General features: G+C 48.9%; 1 protein-coding gene across 1 annotated transcript in view; it reads left to right on the plus strand.

Annotated features, from left to right (window-relative positions):
* Window positions 1-15,705, plus strand: part of PPP1R16B (protein phosphatase 1 regulatory subunit 16B) — a 61,328-nt gene that overhangs the window by 3,795 nt on the left and 41,828 nt on the right. Inside the window, exon 2 of the mRNA XM_065031890.1 lies at window positions 14,367-14,769. Coding sequence (XP_064887962.1) covers window positions 14,523-14,769 — 247 coding nt within the window. The 5' untranslated portion in view covers window positions 14,367-14,522. The remainder of the gene's footprint in view (window positions 1-14,366; window positions 14,770-15,705) is intronic.

Raw genomic sequence — 15,705 nt, forward strand, 5'->3', positions numbered from 1 at the left:
AAGGCAAAGCAGGAAAGCACTAATCAGTGAGAAATGATGATGCTGGACCAAGTCTAACATTGGGGGCAGCCCTTGGCACCTTTGCAAATGTCATTTTCAGAGTTATGTGGTTCTTCCTAATGGACCTTTTCCTTGCAAGCTTCACAGCAGCATGTTGGTACTGGGGTTAACAGCCATGCAGGTACCAAGGAAAAAGAAATGAATAGCTTGAGGAAAGCTAAGCTTTAATATCCATACAAAGCAAACAAATGGTATATCATCTGACATGGATTAAGGTGAGCTGTGAGATCTCTGGCTCTAGAGGCCTGGGTAAGAAATGCAAAGCCTTTGATAAAGGTGGCTTGGCCTCCTCTGCTTCCAGGGACAGCATCCCCGTGCTGCTGCAGGTACCGGTACTGCCAGCACAGCCTATCTGCCTCTCCCCTCAGCTTTCCCAGGGATGCTCTTTCTCCTGCACAACACATTGTTTTCTGCCCTTGGATGTTGCTAGCTAGCAGGGAAATAGACCAGTGTGCTTTGGTTTATTTCTTTTTCAGAGTAGTCAGCTGATTTCATCCCATGAGAAGGGGCTGAAAAGCAGGAGACAGGTGGGTTGGCATTCCTGATTCGTAGCCTTCTGTCATTCCAGCAGGAGAAGGATAAACCAGAAGTGCAGTTGCATTTCTGTTTGCATTTGAAAGAGCTTGATAGGCTGTGATTAATGAGACCAAGTGGAAGCTTGATAAATGGTAAATTCAAATGAATCTCAAACAAAAATGGCTTTATAAGAAGGCTTTTGGTTGCATGCGAAGTGCAGATCATGGGTTCCATCTCGTGCTGTTTGGTTTCTGGTTAGCAGGGTGTGTTGCACAGGCTGTGCCCTGCCGAGGTGGGTCCCTGCAGCAGGAATAGCTGCTGTACCAAGCCAGGTCTGTGCAGACCCTCCTGCGGGCACTTGTTTCTCTCTGGTTTAGGTTAATATCATATTTCCAAATTTGGGCTGTCAAATCTGCATCCTGGAGCCCACCGTGTCCTTATCCAGGCTCTAATTAGGGATGCTCTAAAAGCAGCAGGCCAGCTATTGTGGCTTTGCAGATCAGAACCATTGGCCTAATCTATTTTTAAAGGGAATTAAACTAGGAAAAGGTACTGTCACCCTAGAATAAGCAGCCACCTGGGGAGTTAACCCAGAATAGTTGTTCTGCTTTGAATTCGCACCTTATCTCACTTCAAAATAACTTTCCTTTCCATATCCGCAAGCTCTGTAAGCACAGAATACGGGCTATAACTTAAGCTAGATCACCCAACAGAGCTAGGAAAACATCTTCTTTTTCCCGAGGTCTTCTCTACATCACCTCCCGGCGATCTACCCACGGTCCTTCACTTAGGCATCCTTTTCTGTAATAAATCTGTCCTGTTTCCAGCTCCATCCCTGCGCTCCCTTCCCAGCCGCACCTCTGCAGTTTGATGTACCACCTCGACAGCATCCCGCACCCACCTCTGCTCTCCTCCCCATCCTCTGCTTTCTGCTGCTCCCACCCAGTGAATCGAGCATCCCGAGTGCTCGTCCTCCCAGATGTCCGTGTTGTAATTGCGCAAAGGTCTTTTCTTAGGCTGGATGGGACCTTATCACCATTCTCTGTGAGTCAGGGTGAGCACTGGGTAAGAGGCAGCATCAGGTGCCTTTTTCTGAGCTGGGCTGATAACCTGAGCCAGGCCTGGGTGGCAGGCGTGAATTATTTGCAGCGGCAGACTTAGGCGCTGCTCTCGTGCTGCTCTCGTCTTGCGTCGGCTGGGCGGAGGAGTGGGTACATTTGCATGATGTTTCGAGTTGTGCTGAGACACTCTGCTGTTACACTGCTCCTTCGAATTCGTCAAGCTCGAGTTAAATGCATATAATTTTAACATCTCATGATTCTTTGGAGGCTGACTCATGTTTTTTTGGCCTGAATGAATCATAGCTCTTGAACTCCATTGCTAAATTCATTATGCAACAATTACAGTGTTGGAAATGCCACCCTAAGTGCACACAAACAAGCTGGCAGCAGTTTTCCCCTCCTTTTCTCTCACCCTGTGTTACCGAGAGACCTCCCTAGTGAGTTTGCTTGGTAGCTCTTGCCTCCCCACTGTAGGTGAGGGGCTTTGCCCTTGAGCTGGAAGGGCTGAGAGGTGCAGGTTGGGCATTTCTGGAAGAGAGGGGACAGTCTAGGAGGGAAGGCTGGAGATGCACAGCTCATCGGTGCCAGCTGCCTTCATGTCATCCCGACTGCTCTGTGTGATGTTATGGCACAGTCACGGCATCTCTGAGGATGCACATGGGGAAAACCCCAGGTATGAGGCTTTGCTCTACAGTGGCTCCATGTGGCAATGTTGGATGTTGGCAGCATTTCACAGCCACAAGTTCTGCTCGATTACTTGCTCAGCAGCTCAAAGCTCAAATCCCCATCCGAAGAGAAAGACCAAGGAATACACGAGCCCTGTGCTGGCTGTGAGGTGTCTAGTAACACCCACCATTATTTTCTCTTCGTTCTAGTGCTAAGCTGAGATTTGGGGATTTGTGTGTGGCTTGGCTTTTCATTACTGAGGTCTTGAGCAAGAATTCATCTGGCATGTGAAATTAAGAGGGATTTTGTACTGGGTGGGCTTTGCTTGCTGACTTGCTTAACCCACCAAACCAGCTGGTGGGATCTGTTAGCAGGATGCAGAAGGACCATCTCCACCATGTCTGGATCCTATCAGATTTCTGGCTTTAAGATGGCCTTGCTACCCAAATTTGACTTTCACTACCAGAACACTGATTCTTTTTTTTTTGTCATCCAAATAAAACTGCTTCTCAGAACAAATACTCAGCTGAGGTACGTACTGAATAGCAGGATGGGTGCCTCTGCCTGGGAAGCCCTTGCAAGTCTCCCTGAAGAGCAGCTGTTCTAACAGCTGAGTTCTGGCCCTTAAATCTCAATATCTTTGGGCAAAGTCTCTCTGCTGGGCAGGTCTGTCTGTTTGCACATCCAGACATGGCCGCACGTTGAGACAGCAGAAGAAGGTGGCTGAACTTTGTGCTCATGGACGGACGAGATTCTCCTTGGTCTCTGGCAGCAGAGCCCAAGTGCTTGTAATCCCAGAAATGGCAGAAGCAAAGTAAGAACTAGACTGATGAAGAGGAGAGAGCAGCGCCAGCAATTCTGGTACCGAGTTCATAGTGAAGTGTCCAAAATCTATTTTCAAAATAAGAACTGGTAAATATTTGATGAAACTGAATGTCAGAGCAACTGTGTTGTCGGAAGAGCAAGTCAAGCCAATGTACCATCTTTGTGGCCAAGAGTAGATGCAGAAAACACAGAAAGTAGGGCATGTATGGTGATGTGCGGGTTGATAACTGCGCCTAAAAATAAGGTACTTTAGAAACACAGAATCTGCCTCGCAAGCAAGGCAGTGGCAGGCTGCTTCGAGCGTCTGATTTAAGGCTGAAACTGGTGATGTTGGCACTGCAGATAGCTGTGCTAACAGTTTGTTAGCATTTTGCTAGCAAAACATTTTGCTTCAATCTGCTGGCTTGCATCTCAGATAAGGCTGGTGACTCTGGAGCTGTGCTTGGGCAGAGGTGGAAGAGAGAGGTGGTGGTGTGGCTGTTGAGATGCTTTTCCTCAGCCAAGCCCCGCCAGCAGCAGCCTCTTCCCCTGCAGGGTTTCTGCTCATCTGCATTTTAAAGAGCCTTTGTCCTCTTAAAGTGTAATGGTTCAACTTTCTAGAAGATGCACTTATAATATTCCTGCAGCTTCAAAGGGAAACAGGCCTGTGGTGCTGATCTGTATGGCCATTGTTGTGAACAGGCTGATAATGGTACCCTTCAGAATCCATACAGCCTTGGGATGCTTCTCTCACATGCTGGTGGTGGCTGACCTTGACCTGCAAAGGATTAGATGGACAAGAGGGTGAATTTTTTCAAGTGGAGGGGTGACACGTGCATGGTTTAGCAGTGGAATAAGTCAGTTATCATGTGGTTCATCGAGATATGAGGGCCATGCCTTAGATAACAAATCCAGATGTTTGAGCCATATGGAGGAAAACATCCCATGCTATAACGTGCCTAATTTGTTTTTCCCAAAGTATCACCCCTTTATTCTCCCAGCAGAACCCATGGGCACCCTGCTGGTCCCTGCACAGCAGAGGGAGGTGGGCAGCACCATCCTGAGTAGACATACAGGCTCCCTGATGGATGCAGGATGGGTCAGAGGGCACCTTTTTGTGTTACTTGATTCTTTTGAGGATTGTTGGAATAGTTATAGATACACTCAGTAGTGTCCATGAGCATTAGAGTTGAAATCATTTTGTTAGCAAAAATTAAATACAACTGCCATTTTAAAAGGATGAATCAATTCGTTGGGAAGAGCATCCTCTCTTAAATCGCCCACAAAATCGGTATTCCTCAAAACCTCTCTCTGTGCAGTGATGAGCTGTTTGGCATGTTTGGCCGTGGCACCTGGGTGGTGGTTGTGCCCAGCTGGTGACATCTGTCCCGTGGCTGGGGACAAATGCCTGGTGCTAGTGGGCTACATGGGATTTGCTCCTGTGCTCTGCTCTTCTGGGGACCTCTCCTGCCTTCCGCACAACCTGGTGCATCCTGCTGAACCCACTCTTGGATCGCTGTGTGCTATGGGCTGAGTGTGCAGCTGGGCAGGATCTCTTGGTGTCAACGCTGGTGTAGCAAACTGCAGCATGGATGTGCAGGGACAAGTCTGCTCTTGCATACCAGCATCATCTCGCAGTGTGATCCTGACATGGGTTGTCCTTTTCTCCCATCTGATTGTTGTTCTGGTGGCTTTGCTGGCATTGTCACCGTGGTGCCATAACACTGCCAGAATCACTCCTTTGCCTTAGAAAAAGAAGAGGTAGGCAGGGCTCTCTTCTGAAGGCGAAGAAACCAGAAAAAAATTAAAAATAGAGGAATGTAATCCCATGGGATGGTAGCTCCCCGTGGGGATGCTGTGTCCCCAGCCTGCTGCAGAAGGGCACAGCCACGGGGGCTGCGGAGCTGTATGGGGGCAGGTGGGATGCCTGCCGTCACTGCCACCTCCGGTGCGTCACACAGAGGTGACAACGAGAGCAGGTATCCCCTGGGAGAGGCACGTCCCTGCCAACAGCTGTGAGCCTGCAAAAGCCCGAGCTCTGCAACACCCCACGCTGGTGCGGCTTGTGGTGCCCAGGAGCTGTACATGGAAAACCCAGGCACTTATCTATCTGCTGCTGTGCCAGGGTAGAGCAGTTCCCAGGCTTTAAACAATGGGAGGATTTCTGTTAGAAAGACTGGGGTGCAGGCGAATAGGGCTTTAATTTCTATCTTAAGGGAAGGGTGTGGGCTCTTAAAATGGTGGTTTTGAGATCGTGTTGGAAAGTAGCTTTGTTTTTCCCCTGTATCTTATTTTAAATCCTGTTTTTGGGGAAAAAATCGTCGCTTTTCAAATTACAGATCCCTAAACATATAGTTTAAAATGTCAGGAAGGGGGATGCGGTTTTGGAAGGTGCCACACATCTCTCTCTTGCAGGGCCAATAGAAAACGGAAGCTTTAGCCGGAGAAATAAATACAAGGTAATGTCACTGTCACTGATGGGTCAGGCTGCTTTCCCTGCAGGTGTCTGCATTGCAACCCGCACTCACATATAATGTGCTGTGGAAAAAATAAATGGAGAGCCGAATCGGAGACTTATGCCCTCAATTAATTTTTGTTCCACATAATCAGAGCTGTTGCATGCCTTTCCTCGGATATTAAACTGCCTGGCTCAGAGGATGGGGCTGCTCTCATGTGAGGGAAGTTGGGATTCGGTTCATGTTTGCACAGAAATCCCGTTCTGATCTTCCTTTCTTTGCCTGAGGGCAGGGATCCTGCTGCTCCTTTGATGCTAGAGATAGATTTTGTGAGCAGATACTTTTCTTTGGGAGAGCAAAGGGGAGAGGGGAGTGGTGTGTAATGGATTCTTGAAGGAATAAAATGTCCTTGTCTTCAAGCATCATCTCTAGAGTCCCATGTGCTGCCTGGAGCCGCTGTCTGTGCTGTCTCGGGTACAGTCGGTGGGGAGCGGAGGGGAGAGCTTTGCACACAGTCCTCATCTAAGGAACAAAATGAATCGGTACAATCAGTGTGTGCCCTCTGCAGATGTACAGGCTGGTGAATGGTTTTCTCTGTTGCGCCAAGTTAAAAAGGGATGGCTTGTTTTGGTGTGTAGCTCGAAATTGAGCCCTGAACTTAATTTCTGATTTTTAGCTTGATTCAAAACCACAGTTAGATTTTCAAGTTCAAACCATCTGAAATGTCCCTCTCCCTTCTCTGTGTGGCAAGCTGATGGCCGAGAGCTCAGGGGGGCTCTTTTTACTGATTCCCCAATCAAGCTGAAAGCCGGAGTCAAACCTGAGGTTTCACCCTTGGAAAGCCAAGGCGGGCTGGAAGGTTCACCCAGCGCCCAGTCTGGAGCTGCACCTGGAACTGGGGGCAGAAGAGCCCGTTCTGCCCGTGGATGTGGAGGCGGAGCGGAGCTGGGCTGCCCTGAGAGCCTGGGCGGTGAGCAGGATGCCAGGGAGTAAAAATGGAGAGGGGAGGAAAAACCTCAAACTTGTGAACATAAAAACAATCCACATAAGTTCTGGATTTTAAAATCTACCCAGACAAGGACAGTTTAATGCAGAGAAGTGGCAGCCTTGAGAGAGCCGTGTGGAGCAGATATAGAAAAGAGCATTTGTCCTGCAGTTCTTCTAGAATAAGGTTTTCTAAAACGCCTCCAAGTCACAGAATCGACTGGGTTGGAAAAGACCTCAGAGATCATCGAGTCCAACCCTTGGTCCAACTCTAGTCCGTTTACTAGATCATGGCACTAAGTGCCATGTCCAATCTCAATTTAAAAACCTCCAGGGACGGTGAGTCCACCACCTCCCTGGGCAACCATTCCTGCTGACTTGAGCTGGGAGTTGGGCTTAAGGAGCAGCTTTGCACAAGATCCGCGTGGAGGAGTTAATCCAGCTTTAATGCTCTGGTTTGCTCCTAAAGAAATGTGTAAGCTGAGCTTGTGTCCTGCTAAAGCAAAGCCCTTTGTGGCTGCAGCCGTGTCCCCCAAACCCCAAGACCCAGCTCTCCAGCTATTGACGGGAGCTCAGTGGCCTCTGTATCCATGTCTGGGGACCCCCACCAGATTTGTTCTGCTCCTCACTGAGGTTCCACTGGGTAGAGCAGCGTGTTTCCAAGCACACTGATGTGGGGGAGGACTGCTTGGCACAGAAGGTCTTTTTTTTTAAGGAAGCCCACGTTGAAATATTGATAGGAAAAAGAATGTATTTTTGTGCTGTGTTGTGTGTTTACCGGAAATATATAGTGAAAATACTGGGGGTGGGGGGGGCCTCAAAGAACCACTAATATTGTGAGGAGTGGAACAGTTGGGAGGAGAAAAGGATGAGGCACTTAAATTTTTCTATTACCAACATTGGCTCCAAAGAGATTTTATTTTATTTTATTTTATTTATTTTACTTGCTGTTTCACTTTTTTCTTCTTGATCATATCTCATTCCCACTGCTAGGAAGGAGCTCGTTGGAGAGGGAGGGATGATCTGGAACTAGAGATAAAGTGGCCAAACCAAAATATTTTTAATTAACTGCAGAAGAACTTGGCTTCAAATTTTGAGCTTTCCATGAATCTAGAAGAACAATTTAAATTGAAGTACCCTCACCACCAAACTTACCTTTGCATCAAGCAGCATCGAAACTTCCTGTGCTGCAGATTGGTAAAACAGTATCTTCGCTTTAAGAAGGTAATTGGGGCACAGATTAAGTTACTTACTTTGCATACAAGAAACCTGTGGGAAAGCCAAGAATCTCTCGTGTAACTCCCAATTTCTGATGAGATGTCTCACCTAGGAGGTTTCTGTACCTGCTCTCCCCCAGCAGCACTCACGGGTGGACTGTAGGCGTTGTGTTCCCTAAGGGGTTTTGGCTGAAATATCCTTTTTTTGTTCTTAAAGTGATGTTTCTTGCCACTTTCCCCTTCATTCCTTCAGGAGGAGCCATTCGCTTCTTAGCACTGAGCATCTGCTGCTTAAAATGCTGCAGAAGCCCTGAGCAAGGGCAGGAGCTGTTTGCTTCTCAGATACCAGTGAAATTAAATCATGCAGCAACAATTCTTGTAGTTTTAATTCCTCCGTGTGGTTAACCTGCAGGTGCTGTGGGGCTCACAGCGCAGCTCAGGGAGAATCACACAGTGTGTGTTAGAATTTACTACCAGGAGCAATAACCAGAGCTGTTGTAGTAGCACCGAGGCACGAGTAGGGTTTCACCAGAACCTCATGGCTGGAGCACAGGACTAGAGATAATAATCCCGAGCTGGTGGTGTGGCTCTTGCAGCGAGTTTGCTGCCTGAAGTCAGGCAGGTGACCTTGTTCTGTGTTCACCTCTTCACCAGTGAATGCTCCTGACCTCTGGAGGAGGGTTTGTTGCGTGTGATTTTGAAAGTACAGGCTTAGGTGTACATCAAACTGTTGTTTTATGTGCTGCCCAGGGCTGTGTTGAGATTGTGTGTGTTACCAGCGGAGGTTTCTGAGTTCAGCTTTGCTCCAGCCCTGCCATCCCAGAGGAGATGGTCAGAGCCCCCCTGCCTTGCAGTCACTGCACAGAGATGCAGACGTAGGAGGTGGCACAACCTGGCTGGCAGGGTGTCACGTTAGGGGAATAAAAATTGGAGTTTCAGGAAAGAAAGGAAACACTTCAGGCTGTAAACGCTGCGTTTTGAATTGCTCACCTCTGCAGCTCGTCACTGCGGGTGTTCTCTCCTCCTCCCCTGGGCTTTGTAGGAAACGTGACTGTCCTGAAGCACCGCAGGAGAAAACAAGTGTTTTGGGGCTGCGATTCCTTGGAGGGGCAGCAGTATCTCTGCGATTTGAACTCCCCTTCCCGGTTTGCCATATGGTTACTGTTGATATCTGTTGATATCTGACCCCCTGTCTGTCGTCATTGGAAGTCCCAGCCAAGTCCCCTGTTATAGGTATTTAAGACTATAACGGTTTGGATAGTTGGGTGGCACAGCTTAATGCAGTGTCTTTGTTGATGATGCTCCAATCAAATGTTTTTCCAAAAGGCAAGAGGTGAGAGAAGCAGTTAGAATAAAGAAAGAAATGCTGGTTCCAGGCTGTGGTGGTATTGGCGTGAAAGACCCTCTGGTCTTGATGCACCCTGTACTAATTAAAAAGAAACCCAAACCACCAAAGAAAAAACCTTACAGAGCCCCAGGAGCTCCCGATCCCGAGCAGGGCTCGCCATTCCCGTCAGCAGCCCGGAAGAGGGCTTTGGTTTCCCCTTTCCCGGCGGTTTGGCCGCGGGAGCAGCGTGCGTGCTGGTGCTGGGGTGGGAGCGCCTTGGCAGAGCCGGCGCCGTTCCGTGCCGGGCAGCCACAGGGTTTAGGAAATGACTTTAGAGCCTGTTCCTCTGGGGGGGTTGGGAGGGGGACGCTGCTGCCCTTCTCAGCCCTGCTCTGGGCTGCAGGGAGGCAGGGAAGGGACCTGGGCTCTGTGCGTGGGGTCAGCCCTTGGCACATCCACGCTTTCGGCAGCGCCCGTGTCCCCCACTTTATCCTCCCATGGGGACAGTTGAACCTCTGTGCTTTTCTGGCCCTGCTGCTCCTGCATGTCGCTCGGTCTGTCCCTTCTCGGTGACTTTCTGGCTGTTTCTGGATGGTGTTATGGGTGCTAGGCTGTCAGTGAGCTCTTCCCTTCATTGGGGAGATGATGAAGAGCTGCCCTGTTTCTTCCTCCAGACCTGGGGGAGATTCCAGCCAACAGCAGGAACAGCAATAGAGAACATGCATCTTAAGCCGCTTTGTGTCCCCAGGCAGTGACAATCCCAAAGGTGATGCCTGAAGGAGAAGCCTGCAAATTCTTCATTGGTGCTTGTTGCTGGAGGATGGGGTCAGCAGAAGGGCTGTGATGGGCTGGTCACCGAGCATTTCGTGGGGCAGAACAAGCAGAGATCAGCCTTGGCCCTCATAGGAAGCAGAAGGGGAAATCTGGCGATTCCTCACCTTTCTGTGGTGCAGGAGTTGACACCTAATGAAATAAATAGATCAGGCAGCCGCCTCCTCTGCAGGTCGCTTGTGCGCTCAGATCTCCGCTGTAGGCTTCTGTGCTTGATTTCCAGTTCTAGCTGAGAGAAGATTAGCTTGGGGTGGGGAGGAGAGGGCTATTTCTATCCCTCTTCATGCCACTGATTTGACTTTCTGCTGCAAACTCAGACACTTCACCTACTCAGTGGAGCCCGATCCTGCAGGTCTCTCCTGTAATGAGAATGGTCCTCTCAACTTCAGAGTGGCTGCTCGCATACCTGGGCTTTGAGTTTTACCTTTACTTGAAAGATGCACAACTTAGTTCAGCAGCTAGAGAATTCTGTTTCAAGCAGTCCCATTCAAGGATTGCTCTTCCATGCTTTCTGGTGTTTGTAATTTTTTTTTAAGTGGAATAAAACTGAATTCAGTTGAAGCCACTTAAGTGAAGGACTCTTGCAAGTGTTTGTGTTCTGCTTCAGTGTCATGCTGTGCTCTAAGTAGTGCCTTGGGGAGATGTGACAGAGCATTTGCAGGTCTTAGCTCCAGCTTCATTGTCTGGCGGGGAGATGAGGAGGCTCTTCAGCATCACTCAGCACTGTGCCTGTTTTAATGGATCCAGCTCCAACCTCATCAATATTATGGCAAAATGTCTGCAAGTTGAATGCTTTGTAGGAAGGTCAGGGGGGCAGCTCTGAGTGTGTGCTGGGACAGGAAAATAAACACTCGGTTTTCTCCTTTGTGGGCTGCAAGTGCCAACCTCTAAATGTGAACTCGGAAGCAGCACTTATATAGGGGATGCGTGACCCTCCAGGCAGGGATGTGGGTATGGGGTAGGCAGCTTTTTGCAACCACTGACTCAGTAAACTCTCACTTCACAGAATTGTTGTCTCTTGTATCACCAGTGAGTAAGCAGTGCCCTTAAATAGTCCTTTTGAGCTTAGTGAGACAAACCTCGCACTAAGGCGACGCAAATGTACAGGAAATGCAAACTTTTTTAAAAAAAAACCAATTGCGTTTGCCAACACTTGCGTGCCCTTTGTAGGGACGGATCTTTGACACGGTTGGAGCAGGCCTCTCTGCCTCAGCGCCAAGAGGACGGCGATGGCACGAGCGCGATACGATAGGGAGCATCTCACCTTCCTTTTGTACCCTGAAATAGAGTCACCCGTTGTCCCCGTGGGGCCAGGGGCCGCGTGTGTCTGACAGGATGCTCTTGGCACAACGGTGGGCAGATCTGCTGAGCTCATGGAAACTCAGCCCAGTCGAACACGAGGTACGGCACTTCCCCCCCAACCTTTAAATAAAACAGAAACCAAAATGCGATGCCTTGCAAACCACAGACACCCACACAGCCAGCTTATGTGTCACTTCACAGGTAAACAAATTCTGGGGCCTGCAACTGTGCTATAGTTAGGCTGAGTTTGTGCAATGAGAAGCCAGCGTGCCATTTTTTTGGTTCAGGGAAGAAGCTAGGTTATTGGAAAACAGGTAGCTGGAGTGATGGAGCCAAAGTCTTTGTGAGGCTCTAGGATCTCTGGAAGGTACCAGGGGAGTTGTACCCAAGTCTAGGAGAAGTTAAGCTGTGTCCTCCTTTCAGGAATACTTCTCAGGGTGACTTCTCTGCTCCTTTAGAGGTTTCTTTGCTGGTTGGTTTGGGGAGATGCTGGTGGCTGGTACTTCTAGAAGAAGCCAAGCTGGACGGGGCTCTGGGCAACCTGAGCTGGTGAAGATGTCCCTGCTCATGGCAGGGGTTGGACTGGATGAGCTTTGAAGGTCCCTTCCAACCCAAACCATTCTATGTCTCTTGGTGTTTGTGGGTCTCCTCTCTCCATCTCCTTCCCCTTTGTAGGCCACTCAAATCTCTTGTTTGTGCTGTTGTGAGAGCAGAGGAGCTGCTGGAGGACGAGGTGCAAACAGAGAAGCTGAAACACAGGCATGTAGAGCAAACCACGTTTCTCCTCTACTTGTAAATCAGTGTCCTATTGCTCTTCCCAAGGTGTAATCCTAATACCACCAAGAAAACTTCCAGCTTTTTTGCAGGGGATAAACAGGGAAACATTGAAATAAGGTTTCTTTGCTTTAATAAATCTGCAGAATTAGGTCCTCGTTTCTACTTCAGGTGTGTTTTGGAAAATATTTGTCATCTTTCAGTGAACAATGGCAGAAGTGGCCTGGAAAAGGCGCAGGGTGGGAGTGCCGTGTGCGGTATGCCGAGAGGCATTTCCTGCCCTTATCTCCCCTCCTTCGAGGTATTGTGAACGGGGCTTCAGATCTGCAGCCTGTGTTAGGGGAGCGGAGATCGCCAAAAAAGATACTTTCCCAGGAATGCCTACAGGGCTGTGCAGAGCAGAGTTCACCAGAGGTGGGGAAGAGCTTTCCAGCAAAGTGCCTGCGCTTGGAAATATGTGTCTGCCCTCAAATTAAAAGCTTTTTGGATTTATGCAGCTCTTTTTGGCAGGGTTTCTGGGGTCTGTGGGCAGGGGTCAGCGAGAGCTGTGTGGGACTCTCGTGCCATGGAGGAGCCGTGACACGTGTCCCTCACTTTCCTGTGCCATGCTGAAGTCACCAGTTGATATTTTCCATCTCGGGCAAGTGTTTGAATTTGCAAGGATTTGGGTTTTGCAAATCCTTTGCAAGGATTTGGGTTTGTTCTTATGTAGAACTGAAGTGTTTTTTGGTAATCTTAAAGTCTCATGTCATGGAACAGGGTTTTTTCTGGTTTTTTTTTAAATTTTGTTCAGATCTGTTCTGAAACCCTGAAAATGAGGTTTGCAGGTGCTGCTGAAGCCGCCCTTGGCCTTCTGGTGGCCCTTGATGCTGATAAAGCGGCTGCTTTGGGACCTGCCTGTGCGCTCTGGCTGAGTTTGTTTGTTTTCAGTTCTCAGACCAATTATCTCGCAGAGGAAATGGTTTGCCGGGTTGTCAGTCTGCCGAGATATTTATAGGTAAGGTCAAACCCCTGCGGAGGTCTGTAGCAATGTTTAAAAGGAGTGGGTGTCTCAACCTTGTGAAATCCATCGCGACGTGGTGGATTTGCTGCACGGCATGGTCATCTCCCTGCAGCTCTGCCGAGTGATGCCCCCCTCACCGGGCTGCTTTGCCCTCTGAAGGGGGACGAACAGTGGCTTTTCCTGGCTTGACTGGGTGGGATCAGCTTTAGTATCCTCACCGCATCTCTCACTTGGGTCTAGCTACCTCTCTCTGCTGATATTTTTTGCACAGGAGCTTGTGAGACTGTTGATTCCTCTCTTTTGGAGCAAGAGAGTTGGGCAAGGAATGGCTTTGTTGCCTGGTTGGGGTTTTCTCAGGTGCTTAAGCTCTCCTTTCCCCATCAACTTTTTATGTTTTTCCTCCTAAGCTGGCTAAGTTATCTCGTACGTGTTTATTTGCATTTTACCTTGGCATGCTCATCTTGCCATTTCATGCGCTCTGCTTGGAAAGAACCTGTTCAATTTTCTCATGACACTGGCTTTATTTCAAATGCACCTTTCCCTGTTGGACTGCTCCTTAAATCTGGGACATGTTTCCTCCTCCTGTGCAGCAGATGATTGAGTGGCTGCCCATGGGTTCCCTGGCTGATCGCTCTGCAGGTAGCGCTGCTCAGAGGTCTCCGATGCTGTGGTCACACTGGGAGTTCAGGGCTGTGATTTAACTGCTCTCATTGCTGTGCCTGCAGAACCTGTACAGCAAAACCAGAATGAGCTGGTGTGTGGTGAAGAAAAAACCTGAAGGAAGAGAGAAATGAACACAAACCCCCATGTCTTTAAGTAGCTCAGGTGGTTTAAGTGTTAGTAATACCTCCCTGGTATTACGTTCTCCATCCGTTCTCCATCTGCCCTCGTCTGGGGCTGGAGTGAGAAAGGGCCAAGAGATGAAGTAGGAAAGTGCAGATGATGCTCCTGGTGGGTTGAGCTTCTCTGGGAGGGGTGATGGTTGTGCTAGAAGGGGCAAGCAGGAGAGAAGAATGTGTCTCAGTACTTGAATCTCTACTGATTTTTGGAGGAATTATAGTGAATACTGTGGAAGATCTTTGCTCATTAAGATTTTCTGCTGCTCGTAAGAGAGGAGACTACCTTGAGCTATAGAGGTGAATGAATTGCACACTAAGACTACTGCTTAATCAAGAGGGTTTTGCTGCAGTGTTTGGAGTGGGCTAAGAGTGTAATCAGATAGTCCAGTGAGGGCAACCAAGCAAATAAAGTGCAATTAAGTGAGCTGCCTTTTGAGATGGTAGATGTTGCCTGTGGGCTAGTCTTAGTTCCTTGTCTTCATGGAATGATGAGACTTGATTCCTCACACTTTCCTCCTTGTTGCAGGTTTCTACCGTATTCTCAGTGGACACTGCGATGGGCCTTTCCCAGCTCGATCTCAAGATGCCGTTATAGCAGCAGGCAGCTGCGATCCAGAGGACCTGTGGTGGGACATTGTTTCCCGCTGGGACATCCTTCACCCCCCCTCTCTCGGCAGAAGCGATGGATGCCCATGTGGACCTCCTGACGGAGCTGCAGCTGCTGGATAAGGTGCCCACGCTGGAGCGGCTGCGGGCAGCCCAGAAGCGGAGGGCGCAGCAGCTGAAGAAGTGGGCGCAGTATGAGAAGGAGATGCAGCACAAGAAGAGGAAGCACGAGAAGAAGAGAAATGCTGTTAACCGAAAGAAAGTGTCTTTTGAAGCCAGCGTCGCTCTGCTGGAGGCTTCTCTGAGGAATGACTTGGAGGAAGGTATGGCACTTGTATCTGGCAATTTCTTTGTCTGGCTGCCTGTGAGATCCATGTAGCCCTGTGGTGTGCAGAGGCATCTGTGTTGACATGGACTGGAGTTCCCTTGCTGCGGTGTAGGTCTCTGGAGCATTACCATTGCTGATAGAGCGATGAGGTCCTCAAAGCACCGTGTGACAGCAGTGTTACCTTGATTGACATCAGGAGTGGGCGCACGAATGCCATGTTAGGGCAGGAGTTTTGATTGAGATTTGGGGGAAGGGAGGCAGCTTTCATATCTTTCCTTTTCACACTCTACTTACAGAAGGTGTAAAACATTTCTGTGCCTTCTGGGTGTGCCTCTCGGTGGTTTCACAGAAGTCTGTCGCAGAGATTTACATGTCAGTGTAAATCTCTTCAGCTTCCCTGCTTGGGCGGATTGAAAGCTGCGTGAATGTATGAATTTTTTTCCCTATTCAAAATACTGAAAAGCATGGCTTTGCTTAATGCTTCCTATAGAAGAGAACTCCACATTGTTCAGAAATTGGTTTAATTGCAGCATTTTAAAGTGGATCAAAGTGCTTTGCTTTTGCTTAAAAATCTGAAGGGAGGAAAAAAATGTCTGAAAGTCAATCTCCATTACCCTCAGCACAGCATGGGGGAGAACCTGTAAGCTCTGAGGAGCCAGAGCTGCTCTGCAGAGCAGTAAAAAATGTCTTGGAGGAGATCTGGAACAGCTTTTGGGGTTGCTGCTCTGCCAGGTAGGGAAATCAGTGTGATCTTCCCGATCCCTTGGCATGGCAGAGACAAGGGAGATGCTCAGGAAACCTGGCCACTTGAATTGCATCTCTGCTGGGTAATGTTGGTCTTGTTTCCAGCATCTTTTGCAAGATGAATATATACTTGCCTGGTGTGTGGGTGGCAGGCAAGGACCTCGTCTTGTCTTGTGAGGAATTTCCC

The sequence above is a fragment of the Columba livia genome, chromosome 16 (genome assembly GCF_036013475.1).
Source record: "Columba livia isolate bColLiv1 breed racing homer chromosome 16, bColLiv1.pat.W.v2, whole genome shotgun sequence".
NCBI classification, from domain to species: domain Eukaryota; kingdom Metazoa; phylum Chordata; class Aves; order Columbiformes; family Columbidae; genus Columba; species Columba livia.